We start from the raw sequence: 13,600 nt of genomic DNA, 5'->3' as shown, positions 1-13,600 counted from the left end.
TTGTACAGACAGAGATGACAGACAGACGGACAGACTGACTGGCCTACATAACCCAGAGATGGGGTATTCAGAAGAGAACACAATGGCTTCTCAGATTCATTCTTGTTTAATTGTCCCAAGACTGCAGTTTGGAGCATAGGATTGAGATATAAATAAGATATAAATCTTATCGGATGATACAAAGAGCTTCCAAATTTTACTTCGATAAGCTTTCCAGGGGCGTCTGAGTCAGGAGGCTAAGCACCAGGGCCTTTCACCTGTGCCTGCCACCGAGCCTCAGGAAGCAGGGAGCACTTTCATCCCGCCCTCCAATACCACCTGACCTTGGAAATTCATCATTTTAACTTATCACTTAATCACACTTTAGTCATTTTCTTTGCCCCAATCCTCAGAGGCTTTGTATCAAGTGACACTTGGGCTGGTCAGGGGCCCCTGTAATGCCTCTGATGTATCCCTGAGGCTCCGGCCTCTCCTCTGAGCCCCGCTGCATCTCTGGACTTCAGCCCTGACCTGTCTCCAAGGCCTGGGCTGTGCCATCCCGGTAACCAGAGCCCTGTTTCTGGACACCAGCTCACGGGCCGGAGCCCTCACGTGAACTGAATACCTGAAGCGACGCGTCACCTCCCAGGCCCACAGTCACAGGCCTCACCTGCCTGCTAGGACGCTCTCCCCTCTGAGTATCTGTCATCTCTCTTCAGGTTAAAGGCTGTGCATGCTCATTATAGGGGGAAAAATGTGACAAGGATAAATAAATCAAGAAACTAAAGACTATTTGTTTTCTCCTCACCCAGAGCTTCCAGACATGTACCAGCATATAGCTGTAATGTACCAGGTATGATATCACCCTACAGTACTTTAAATCTACAAATTTTTTTTACAATTAGCAGTAAATGATACATTTTCACATCCCATATTCCATTTTCATACTCTTTACAGAGTATGAAATTAGCTTAATGAAACACGATGAAATATGATCTTAATATTATGATATATAATATTCCATTTATTCTAGTTACCATAGTTGCATTTAAAAAATAAAAGTAATGACGTAAAACAAAAATCACCCTCATATACAACTCCTGGCCCAGGGTCTTTGCACTTGCTGATTCCTTTGCCTAGAAGCTCTTCAACCAGACATGACTCACAACCTCACCTCCTCCAAGTGGTCGCTCAAAAAGAATCTTCCTGAGGACTTTAATACAACTCAACCCTCACTTCCCACCTTCACACTCCCTAATCTCCTCTCCTGCTTCAGTTTCCCTTAAACATGGCTCACCACTTAACATTATATATTGTAGCAATTTATTTATTTTCTGGCTTCACTCAGTAGAATGTGACCTCCAGGAGGAGAGAGTTGTTTGTCATTGTTTTTGTTTAATTCCACAAATGCCTAGAAGTACTGGCAACAAAGGCCCTCAATAAATAGTTGTTGAAAGGATGAATGAGCAAATGGGTGTCCCATGTGGCTCCGTAGCAAAGAATGCACCTGCCAATTCAGGAGATGGAGGTTTGATCCCTGGGCCGGGAAGATCCCCTGCGGAAGGAAATGGCAACCCACCCCAGAATTCTTGCCTGGGAAATCCCATGGACAGAGGAGCCTGGTGGGCTATAGTCCATGGGGTTGCAAAAGAGTTGGACACGACTGAGCAACTAAACAGCAAAAAACAACAAATACATTTATAGAAAGACTGGAAAAGCATAAAATTGAAAATGAGTTTAATTTCTAGGTGACAGTTTATAAAGTTTGTTTTCTTTTTTCATCATCAGTTCAGTTCAGTTGCTCAGTCGGGTCAAACTCTTTGCGACCCCATGGACTGAAGCACAGCAGGCCTCCCTGTCTATCACCAACTCCCAGAGCTTGCTCAAATTTATGTCCTTCAAGTTGGTGATGCCATCCAACCATCTCATCCTTTGTCGTTCCCTTCTCCTCCTGCCTTCAGTCTTTCCCAGCATCAGGGTCTTTTCAAATGAGTCAGCTCTTCACATCAGGTGGCCAAAGTATTGGAGTTTCAGCTTCGGCATCAGTCCTTCGAATGAATATTCAGGGCTGATTTCCTTTAGGATGGACTGGTTGGATCTCCTTGCAGTTCAAGGGACTCTCAAGAGTCTTCTCCAGCACCACAGTTCAAAAGCATCAATTCTTTGGCACTCAGCTTTCTTAATAGTCCAACTCTCACATCCATATATGACTACTAGAAAAACCATAGCTTTGACTAGATGGACATTTGTTGGCAAAGTAATGTCTCTCCTGTTGAATATGCTATCTAGGTTGGTCATAGCTTTTCTTCCAAGGAGCAAGTGTCTTTTATCTTTTTTATCATAAGTTTCCTGTATTTTCTGTTTTCTAAGTTAGCAAGTATTACTTTTTAAAATCAGGAAAAATTGTTTTAAATGCTACTAGAAAATATGACTATAAATATTGTTTTGGAATAATAGAGAGAGAAAAAGAGAAGGACAGAGAAAGAGACAAAGACAAGCAGAGGACAGAAACCTTCAACTACCTGTGAAATTTTAATTTATGGTCAAATAATCACAACAAAGGTCAGGGCAAGTTAAGATAAATATTATTAACTACTGATCATTCTTCCTTCTCTGGTAATTTAAATTTATTGAAGCAAGACTGTTATTAGGTAACAATTAGTCTAGCCTGCTGCTGCTGCTAAGTCGCTTCAGTCGTGTCCGACTCTGTGCGACCCCATAGACGGCAGCCCACCAGGCTCCCCGGTCCCTGGGATTCTCCAGGCAAGAACACTGGAGTGGGTTGCCATTTCCTTCTCCAATGCATGAAAGTGAAAAGTGAAAGTGAAGTCGCTCAGTCATGTGCGACTCTGTGCGACCCCATGGACTGCAGCCCATCAGGCTTCTCCGTCCATGGGGTTTTCCAGGCAAGAGTACTGGAGTGGGGTGCCATTGCCTTCTCCTTATTTTATATATTTATAAGTGAACTGTATTCTCAAATGCTTAATAATTCAGGAAAAAAATGTAGTGAAAGTGTTAGTCACTTAGTCATGTCTGACTCTTTGCGACCCCATGGACTGTAACCTGCCAGGATCCTCTGTCCATGGAATTCTCCAGGCAAGAATATTGGAATGGGTAGCCATTCACTTCTGCAGGGGATCTTCCTGACCCAGGGATCCAACCCAGGTCTTCTGCACTGGCAGGTATATTTTTTACTATCTGAGACACCAGGGAAACCCAATACATAGGGTCCAGTACCAAATCAAACCTAATAAGCAAGGAGGCTAAGAGAATCTAAAACATGAATTAAAATGATCAAAGCTAGAACTTTCATTTCTTATCAAGTGGCTGTAGACACCTGTTGTGTGGCCACAGAACACAGTGATGGACACACAGTTTGAATTATGCAGAAATGGAGTTGCTCTAAAATAATGGGGGAAAAAAACTAATTGGACTCATTAAATCAGATTATCAAATTTAAGGAATGCCCCAAATTATAAAAACCAAAAACTATAAATTATTATAAAATATAATATTGAATGTTTTTCACTTAGGAGCCCTGAGTATTAAGTAAGGGGCTGCCGCTTCCAGACTCACCAAGAGCCTGGTCTGGGGTTTTCCACCCACATTCTGACTTGATAAATCTGCTTGAATATAAGGAAAATATATTACTCATGACAGGACTATACAGCCGGAAACAGGTCTAGCAATTTATCTCCCTTGTCAATGAAACATGTGGGCCTTGAAATGTACTTCCTATTTCATTTTCTTCATTTTATTGAGGTGTAGTCGATGTGCAAAGTTGTATAAGTTACAGGTATACAGCACAGTGATTCATAATTTTTAAAGTTATATTCCTTTTACAGTTATTAGAAAATATTGGCTCTATTCCCTGTGTTGTACAATATATCCTTGTAGCTCATTTATACATAACAGTTTGTACTTCCTGTTTCATTTTATTTTTAGTGCCTAAGAAATAGATCAGTTTGCAATTGTGCAGATGCACGTCAGTTTCAAGAAGGGTTTTTAGCTTGATGGGCTCCTGAGGAGGTGGGGAAAGCCCTTAAATGTCTAGCATGAAGCATTTTCAGGAAGTCAACACTCTATGTAGAGACCCCACAGATGGCGAAGAGACAGGAAGCAAGCAGAATTAGCCCTCTTGTCCTCAAACAGCTTTAAAAACAGCTTGCAGGAAAAAAATAAATAAATAAAATTTTAAAGCTTTTAATTAGAAAATAAAATGTAAATTTTTTTTAACTTTTCTTTTTTTTTTTTCCAAAAAGGGGACTTCCCTGGTGGTCTAGTGGTTAAGACTCCATGCTTCCAATGCAGTGGGAGCGGGTTTGATTCATGGTCAGGGAACTAAGATTCCCACATGCCATGAGTGGCACAGTCCAAAAAACAAAAAAGAAAAAACTTGGCTTGTCCTTTGCTCTGTACTTGTCTTCAGCTGGTCTGACTGTCAAAGCACGACTTTGAGAAATGAACACAACAGACTGGAATCTGGATGAATTCTGAGAAATGTTCACGCGGCGGCAACGCTGGCTGGGAGCTTAATGTCTTTCAGTCACTGAATGGGTCTCTTCTGCCCCATGAGAGGGGAATAAAAGGACTTCGGCCCTCCATGCTACAATAAATGACTACAGAGTTGTGCTCAGTTATGATTTTTGAAAAAAGGAATAAAAGGCCTATTCGCATTTTTTGTGTTGGCGGGGTAGAGACTTTCAAGGCGGCACTCTGCCTGCAGGCTGGCCAGACATCTGCAGCCTGAGACGCCACAAGCTCAGATACGCTTGTGCTAAAATCCAGCACGTTCTGAATTGAAGTGAGCATTTTCCTTCTGAGGAAAATAATTTTTCATTCATTCCAGGTAAATGTATGCTTCATATCTAGACTTTCCTTTAAAACTCTCCTGGCTGAGGTTAAAAAATACAGCTTCAAAACAGGATGCCTTATGAAAAAAGGTAACAAAATACAAGTTACGAGGCGATTTTAGACACTTTTGAAAATACTAAAAACTGTGAAATCTAGTAGTTTCAGTGCATGAGTCCAGAATTCCTGCTGTGCCAGCCTGGAGGGCTGCAGTCTATGGGGTCACAAAGAGCTGGACACAACTGAGCGACTAACACACACACACTAATAGCAAAGAGGAAACTTTTTAAGCTACCATGTGACTAGTTAATTCTTTTTACTTGGTAATTCATCCTGTCTGTGGAATTTTGACAAGTAATGATGATTCATAAATAAGAAAACGCAGTTTTCACACTGAATGCTATTCCTCAGAGACAATTTAGCAAATGCTAGATGACTCTTCACTTTCAACCAAGGCTTGAGTTTGTGCCCCAGGGTTTAATTAATTAGACAGCCCTCACGTCAGTGCTCCATTTGGTTCTGGGTCTATGAGCTGGGGCAAGCTCAGGACTGGGGTTTACGACCAATAGTTCTTGGCTCCTTTTCCTCGGAAAAAAAAAAAAAAAAAAAAAAAAAAAAAAAAAAAAAACCCGAATCAGCTAGAATGCTTTGACTGGCAATGATCTGGAAGCAGACAAGACAAAAGGGCATTTCACTTCACAAAGTGAGGCCACAGAACTGCTTCTGCTGAGAGCAGGAGCAGGGCTGGGGGAGAAAGAGAGAGAGCGAGCGAGCAAGCTCAGAGGAGTCCTGAGATTTGGAGGTAAAGACTGAAGGTAAAAAGTCCACAACTCTCGCTAATCCCAGCTGGCTCTAGAAAGGCAGTGTCTGTTAATTCTCTGCTGTGCCCCCCAAGAATCAGCTCGAGGTCAGACACAATAGACCTGGCCCTCGTTACACCCCTGGACAGCCACTCCCCACTTTCTGTGAAAGACAACACCAAGGTATCGGGGTTCCAGGGATGTCTGTAAGAAAACCCCAGGGTTCTCAGCCATAACTCCCAAAATCTGTAACATTAATGAAAAAAAAAAAAAAAAAAAACATTTTCTGTAAACTGACACTGAACCATAAAACAGCGTTTATGATGAAAATAACTCTTTAATCTGGGTTATAACTCTTTAATCTGGGAAATTTTAAATGATCAGTATATACGTAAGTAAAAGTACTTCTTTGTGATTTATACTTACTTAGAAAAATCAGGCCAAACTGAAACCAATTTTATGTTTTTAAAGGTAATGGGGACAATTTCTCCTATGTTAACAGAGGTTTTATTCAGTCACGGCCATAGTCACACGAGAATTAAGAGCTATGATACCCCAGGTCAGCTTTCATTTTCCTAGAAATGAGCCACAGAAAATGCTAATTTGGTTCAGTTGACAGACCACTCTGTACAAATCCTGTTCAGAATGCAGAGCTGGGCCTTACTGTTTATTAAAGAATAAGGTCAAGCACAAGCTCTTCTTAGGACTTACCCACTGAGAATCATATTTGCACAAAATGAACTTTCCAGGTACATAAATTGGTATGTGAATGGCATCTGATTAAAATGATCCAATTTTTATTGTTGGTAACATCAGACATTTGATGCTGGCTTTACTGTTATTTACTAGTTAAGTGTAACACATTATACTTGAGAATATCCTTCATGCACACAGACATTAGGGCTTCCCAGATGGTGTAGTGGTGAAGAATCCACCTGCCAATGCAGGAGACACAGGAGACATGGGTTCGATCCCTGGGTAGGGAAGATAACCTGGAGAAGGAAATGGCAACCCACTCCAGTGCTCTCGCCTGGGAAATCCCACCGACAGAGGAGTCTGGCGTGCTACAGTTCATGGAGTTGCCAAGAGTAGGACACGAACGAGCACACACGAACGTGCACGCACAGAGATATCATTATCTTTGTGCTAAATTTTGGAGCAAGTACTTTAAGCTTAGCTGACAAAGCAAATTTTCTCAGACTCTATGGAAATAAGCCATTAGGACTGTAGGAAGGAGAAATTACTTTTCTTTCCAGTTTTATTGAGATATGATTGATGTGCAACATTGCACAAGTGTACAATGGTGATCTGACAGATTACCTGTTGCAAAATGATGACCACAGTGGGTAGTTTACACATTCTTTACCTCACATTATTATCACTTTGTCATGGTGGTGGTGGAAGCATTTAAGATCTACTGTCAGCAACCTTCAAGTAAATAATATGGTACTGTTAGATACAGTCACCTGCTGCACGTTAGATCCCCAGAACTCACTCACCTCATAATCCGAAGTTTGTACCCTTTGACCAACAGCTCCTCACTTCCACTCCCCAGCCCCCTGGCAACCACCATTCTACTTTTTTTTTTTTTTTTTTTATGAGTAACTTTTTTAGATTCCACATGTAAGTGAGATCACATAGTATTTGTCTTTCTCTGTCTGATGTATTTCACTTAGCATATGCCCTCCAGGTTCATTCACGTTGTCATGAATGACAGAATTTCCTTCTTTTTTAGTGGCTGAATAATATCCCACTGTGTATATATACCAGTTTTCTCTATCAGGTCATCCATTGGTGGACGCTGAGTTGTTTCTATGTCTTGACTACTGTGAATAACGCTGCAGTGAACACAGAGCATAAACATCTCTTCAGGGCAGTGATTTCATTCCCTTCAGATCTAGACCTGGGAGTGGAATTACTGAACCACCATCAGAATGGCTTATTTTTAATTTTTTCAGCAACCTCTATACTATTTTCTGTAGCAGCTGTGCCAATCTACATTCCTAGCAACAGCGCACAAGAGTTCCCTTTTCAAGGAGCTCTTTGTTAATGGAAAAACTCTACAATGGCATCATGAAGGTAGAGTGGTCCATTGTGTTTTGTTTTTTAATTGGGATATAGCTGCTTTCCAATGTTGTGTTACCTTCTGTTGTACCGTGAAATGAATCAGCAATATGTATACATATATCCCCTTTTTTTGGATTTCCTTCCCTCTTAGGTCATCACAGTACATTAAGTATACTTCCTTGTGCAATACAGCAGGCCCTCATTAGTGATCTATTTTATACACATGAGTATATATAAGTCAACCACAATCTCCCAGTTCATCTCACCCCTTAGTGTCTCACCTTCCCTGCTGAGTGTCCATACATTTGTTCTCTACATCTGTGTCTCTATTTCTGCCTTGCAAACAGGTTCATCTATACCACTTTTCTCGATTCCACATATATGCGTTAATATATGATATTTGTTTTTCTCTGATTTACTTCACTCTGTATGACTGACCCAGCAATCCCACTATTGGGCATATACCCTGAGAAAACCAAAGTTAATAAAACACATGCACCCCAGTGTTCACTGCAGCACTGTTCACAATAGCCAGGACATGGAAGCAACCTAGATGCCCATCATCAGACGAATGGATAAAAAAGATGTGGTACATATATACAACAGAATATTACTAAGCCATGAAAAGGAACGAAATTGAGCCATTTGAAGAGACATGGGTGGACCTAGAGGCTGTCATACAGAATGGCCCATCATTCCATCCACCTTTGAACAGTGAACTTCATGGCCCTTAAACCCAGCCCTCAGAAAAGAGGCCGGGTTCATTCTGGGACCAAGCGCAAACCACTGGTGCAAAGCTGGGGTGAGGAAGGATAAAGCCAGGCTGCCAGACCTGGAAATCCAGCTGTACGGGCTGTGACGGGAGAGGGGAAGGAGAAATGCTGATGTCTAACTACTGCCAAGGGAGGGAGAGACTTCTGAGCTCAACACCACAGACCTCACAAGTGGAAAGACCCTCATCCCACCTGCCTCACAGGAGCAAAACCCCACCCCCTTCTGCCTACAAAGATCCTCCTACTCATCACTGCACTTTATTCTTAAAATAAGACGGTTTTGAATGTTTCAGTGCTCAGCATGGTGCTCCGTGATGACCTAGAGGGATGGGATGGGGGATAGGTGGGAGGGAGGTTCAAGAGGGAGGGCATATATGTATACTTATAGCTGAGTCATGTTGTCATACCGCAGAGACTAACACAACATTGTAAAGCAATTATCCGCCAATAAAAAAAAATCTATGATAAACCATAGTGGAAAAGAATACTTTAAAAAGAACGTGTGTGTGTGTGTGTGTGTATAAAATCGAATCACTGTGCTGTAAAACAGGAATTAATAACGTTGTAAATCAACTACTTGGGCATGTGTGCAAAGTCGCTTCAGTTGTGTCCAACTCTTTGTGATCCTGTGGCCTGTGGCCTGCCAGGCTCCTCTGTCCATGGGATTCTCCAGGCAGGAATACTGGAGTGGGTTGCCATGCCCTTCTCCAGGGGATCTTCCTGGCCCAGGGATCGAACCAGTGTCTCCTGGGTTTCCTGCACTGGCAGGCAGGTTCTTTACCACTAGCACCACCGGGGAAGTCCAAACAACTATACTTCAATAAAAATAAATTAGAAAAAAACCCACTAGCCAGTACCAGATACTAAGAGTCACTGTAAACAATAAACCAAACCATCAAAGAAATGAAAGAAATCCATATTTTAATTTCACATCTCCAGTGTGATGAACAGAGAACAGAATGCAATTATACAGTGGAAAATGCAGTAAGAAAATTGGGGGAAGTATCCCTTCTAGTGAGAATTAAATCACTTTGAAACAAGCACTGGCCAAACAGAAAGGTAAAAGGGTAACAATCTGAAAGGAACACTGCACGTATACACGTACTCGCTCAGTCATATCCGACTCTGTGGCCCCATGGACTCTGGCCCTCCAGGCTCCACTGTCTGTGGTATTTTCCAGGCAAGAATACTAGAATAGGTTGCCATTTTCTACTCCTGGGAAGCTTAAAGTAACACTAATCCCTTTGAATCACACTGCAGACTTTTTAGGGCTGGAATGAATTTTCTAGATGATTCTCTCTCTTACCTCTCACTTTGCAGATGAGAAAACTGAGGCCGAGAAGGCAGTAACTTGGCAAGACCACTAGGAGCAGGGTTAGGACCTGGATGGAAAATCAGTTGCACTTGAATATCCAATTGGGTGACTTTGAAGTAAAAGAGACCTCCCTAGAAAGGACTATTTCCATGAGCATGGCTTCTCTGGGGGCACACAAGCACTTCCCCAAAGGAGTAGAATGTTACAAATCTTTAAAAAGCCACAATGTAAGGAGCTAATTTCCAGTGGTCATGTATGGATGTGAGAATTGGACTGTGAAGAAAGCTGAGTGCCGAAGAATTGATGCTTTTGAACTGTGGTGTTGGAGAAGACTCTTGAGAGTCCCTTGGACTGCAAGGAGATGCAACCAGTCCATTCTGAAGGAGATCAGCCCTGGGTGTTCTTTGGAAGGAATGATGCTAAAGCTGAAACTCCAGCACTTTGGCCACCTCATGCGAAGAGTTGACTCATTGGAAAAGACTCTGATGCTGGGAGGGATTAGGGGCAGGAGGAAGAGGGGACGACGGAGGATGAGATGGCTCGATGGCATCACCGACTCGTTGGACGTGAGTTTGAGTGAACTCCGGGAGATGGTGATGGACAGGGAGGCCTGGCGTGCTGCGATTCATGGAGTCGCAAAAAGTCAGACACGACTGAGTGACTGAACTGAACTGAACTGAACCCGACACTGGCAAAGTGAGATCCTTGGTCATGTCGGGCTCACTAACAGCTAAGGTTTTTCTCCAAACCCTTATCAAATACTCTAGTTAATTTCCATGCTGAGAAAGTGTGCCGTGGAAATTCTCCCAGGCAACTTGCAGCTACTTCAGAAGGGCTGTGGACAGCAAGGGCTATAGTAAAGATGGGCAATACCTTAACCAGTCTGAGCAGATATGAAAGAATATTTCATCAAAAAGCTTTTAAAATTCCTTTGAAATTACACCCGCTGACTTGGTCAGATCTTCCCCCAGTCAGAATCAGGGAGCATGCTCAACTTCTCCATCTGACATTTGGGGAAGCATCTGCAGACATATCCTAGGAGGCTCAGTGTGTCAGCAAGGACAGGACAGAAACCAGGCCCTGGACGGCCAAGCTGGGGTGAGTCTGTGCCCGGAAGATCACATTTCCCTTCTTATAGCCAATGTCTCCTTCTGCTGAGTCTCTTGGCAAGTTTACATTCCCACCCACCCCACCCCCCCCCCCCTTGAAAATCTGAGCTCCAAAATGAAGATGCACACAGATGTCAACCGGTCATAAAATTGGACTTTACACCTGAAATAAACACACAGCTTTTAAGGGTATGTTACGTACCAGGAAGAAATGATGCTAAAGCTGAAACTCCAGTACTTTGGCCTCCTCATGCAAAGAGTTGACTCATTGGAAAAGACTGATGCTGGGAGGGACTGGGGGCAGGAGGGAAAGGGGATGACAGAGGATGAGATGGCTGGATGGCATCACCGACTCAATGGACTTGAGTTTGAGTGAACTCCGGGAAATGGTGATGGACAGGGAGGCCTGGCGTGCTGCGATTCATGGGGTCGCAAAAAGTCGGACACGACTGAGCGACTGAACTGAACTGAACTGTCTCCTTTTTGAGGCTTCACTGCACACAGTCCACTTGGATATAAGTTGAGCACTCAACCCTCTCTTTCAGTCATACGAGAATACATTGAAGGCAGTACTAAAAAATAAATAACTACAAAAATTTGTTTTACTGGGGTGTTAACCCTTATATCTTCTTCACTTTCCCACTTCTCATACATGCAGTTCGTGATATTGATTACTTTCCCCGCATCACCTGCCCCAGCTCTCTCCTCCGCATAGCAGAGCACCTTTACTTCCGAGTGGAGCACCTTTACTTCCGAGTGGAGCACCTTTACTTCCGGGTGGGGCCCTTTACTTCCAGGTGGGGCCCTTTACTTCCGGGTGGGCCACCTTTACTTCCGGGTAGAGTACAGCGGCTGAAAACGAAACTACTTTTCCTGCGGCTGCGCCAGGAGCCCAGACGCCGGTAGATACTCGCTGCCCACTCAGGCTTACAAACCTCCCACTCCTCTTCGCTGTTCCCCAAACCCACAGCTCTATCAACCAACAGCTCTCTCCTGGTTAACCTTCAGGAACGTTCCAGCAGAGTTCCAGGCCTCGGGGTCACCTGTTTTTCACCCACCTCAGCAGTGATGCTCACTCCCCAAAATGAGGTTGGAGAGGAAATCCCCAATGAAACCCATCCCCCAACTCTTCCCTCTCCGTACTCCTTCACACACTGTGACTCTCAAGCAATCTTGTAGCCCAATATTACAGCAATTTGCGAGCTACTTCCAAGAGCTAGTCCCAATTTTATCCTCATCCTCAGTTCAGCTGTATTTTTCTTTATTTTCCCACTCTTGTAGATTACTTTTGTCATTCTTGTCGCTAAACTATGACTTCAGAGGCACATCTCGGTGGCCCAGTCACCTCCCCCACCCGCTCTTCATCAGTGGTAACACTGAAAGCAAGTTCCCTACCTTTCACTGAGGCTTCTCCACAACTGTGCACCTGCAATAGAAGTAAATGTGGAACGTTAGTGGAGGTATTTTCCTCTTAAGGTATTTCTCAACTTAGAAAGATTCTGGGCTACTTAAAATGGAATGCTTAGATCTTTAAACTCTAGAAACTCTCAAATCATACAGTGTCTACCTCTGGTACCATAACTCATTCAGGAAAATTGTCCACAAATATCCACTGAGATTCTAATATATGCAAAACCGTTGGATAGGTAGCAGGAGAGATGGAACAGCAGAGAACACATGGTCCTGCCTGGAGGGCTGTACTGTCCCCTGGGGCAGACCGAACCTGCACTCAAGTGAACATGAACCAAGGTAGGGGATGTAGGAACTCTACAAGAAACATAAGCCATGAGAGTTCAGGGAGGACAGAAAAATGTGGCTGGTCATGAAAGCACCAATGACAGAGGTGGTATATGAGGTGAACTCTGAAATGGTACTGACAAAGGGACAACTGTTATTTGAGAAAGGAGATTTTTTATCTATTCATTCTTTAAGTGTTTTGAGTGTATATCTAGGCTCAACTGAAATCAACATTAAAATGTATATACATGTATATATGTATAAACATACACCTAGATCTCATTTGCTTTCTTAATTCTCCGATGACTTTCTTCATTGGACTGTATCTTGATAGTACGTTCCCAGATACCAGCTTTAATGAAGTTCAAGAAAAGAAATGGCCATGAGGCAGTTTCTGCTTTTTCCCATCAAATAAAGATGTTGTCCCTCTTGTGCTTCACTACATGCTTTTGTGTGCTCAGTCACTTCAGTTGTGTCTGACTCTTTGTGACCCTATGGACTGTAGCCCACCAGGCTCCTCTGTCCATGGAATTTTCCAGGCAAGAATACTGGGCTGGGTTGACATTTCTTCCTCCAGGGGATCTTCCTAACCAGGGATCGAACCAGCATCTCCTGCATTGGCAGGCGAGTTCTTCACCACTGAGCCACCTGGGAAGCCCCTCTCAAAGATCTATGTGATAAAGTCTTCTTAGAATTCAGCCCCAGGGAGTTTCTCAAAATTGCTTGCATCCTTTTATCAGATTATTAGAACTGTATAATTGATCTGGGTTCCCTTTCACCTAGATGAACAAATAAAGAAGATGTAGTGTAACATCTTATGGAAAAACTCAAATGAACTTTTTGGCCAACCTAATATACATATATAGTGGAGTATTACTTGGTCATGAAAAAAGAATGAAATCTTGCCATTTGCAGCAATATGGAAGGACTTGAGAGTATTATGCTAAATGAAATGAGTCAGAGAAAAAA

At 42.9% G+C, this 13,600-nt stretch overlaps 1 protein-coding gene across 1 annotated transcript in view; it reads right to left on the bottom strand.

Annotated features, from left to right (window-relative positions):
- The window catches only part of RETREG1 (reticulophagy regulator 1), a 164,949-nt gene that overhangs the window by 100,505 nt on the left and 50,844 nt on the right, over nucleotides 1-13,600 (bottom strand). The window contains exon 3 of the mRNA XM_025270688.3: nucleotides 12,290-12,320. Coding sequence (XP_025126473.3) covers nucleotides 12,290-12,320 — 31 coding nt within the window. The remainder of the gene's footprint in view (nucleotides 1-12,289; nucleotides 12,321-13,600) is intronic.

This window comes from Bubalus bubalis, chromosome 19 (assembly GCF_019923935.1).
Source record: "Bubalus bubalis isolate 160015118507 breed Murrah chromosome 19, NDDB_SH_1, whole genome shotgun sequence".
Taxonomy (NCBI): domain Eukaryota; kingdom Metazoa; phylum Chordata; class Mammalia; order Artiodactyla; family Bovidae; genus Bubalus; species Bubalus bubalis.
This window is presented reverse-complemented; position numbering and strand designations above follow the sequence as displayed.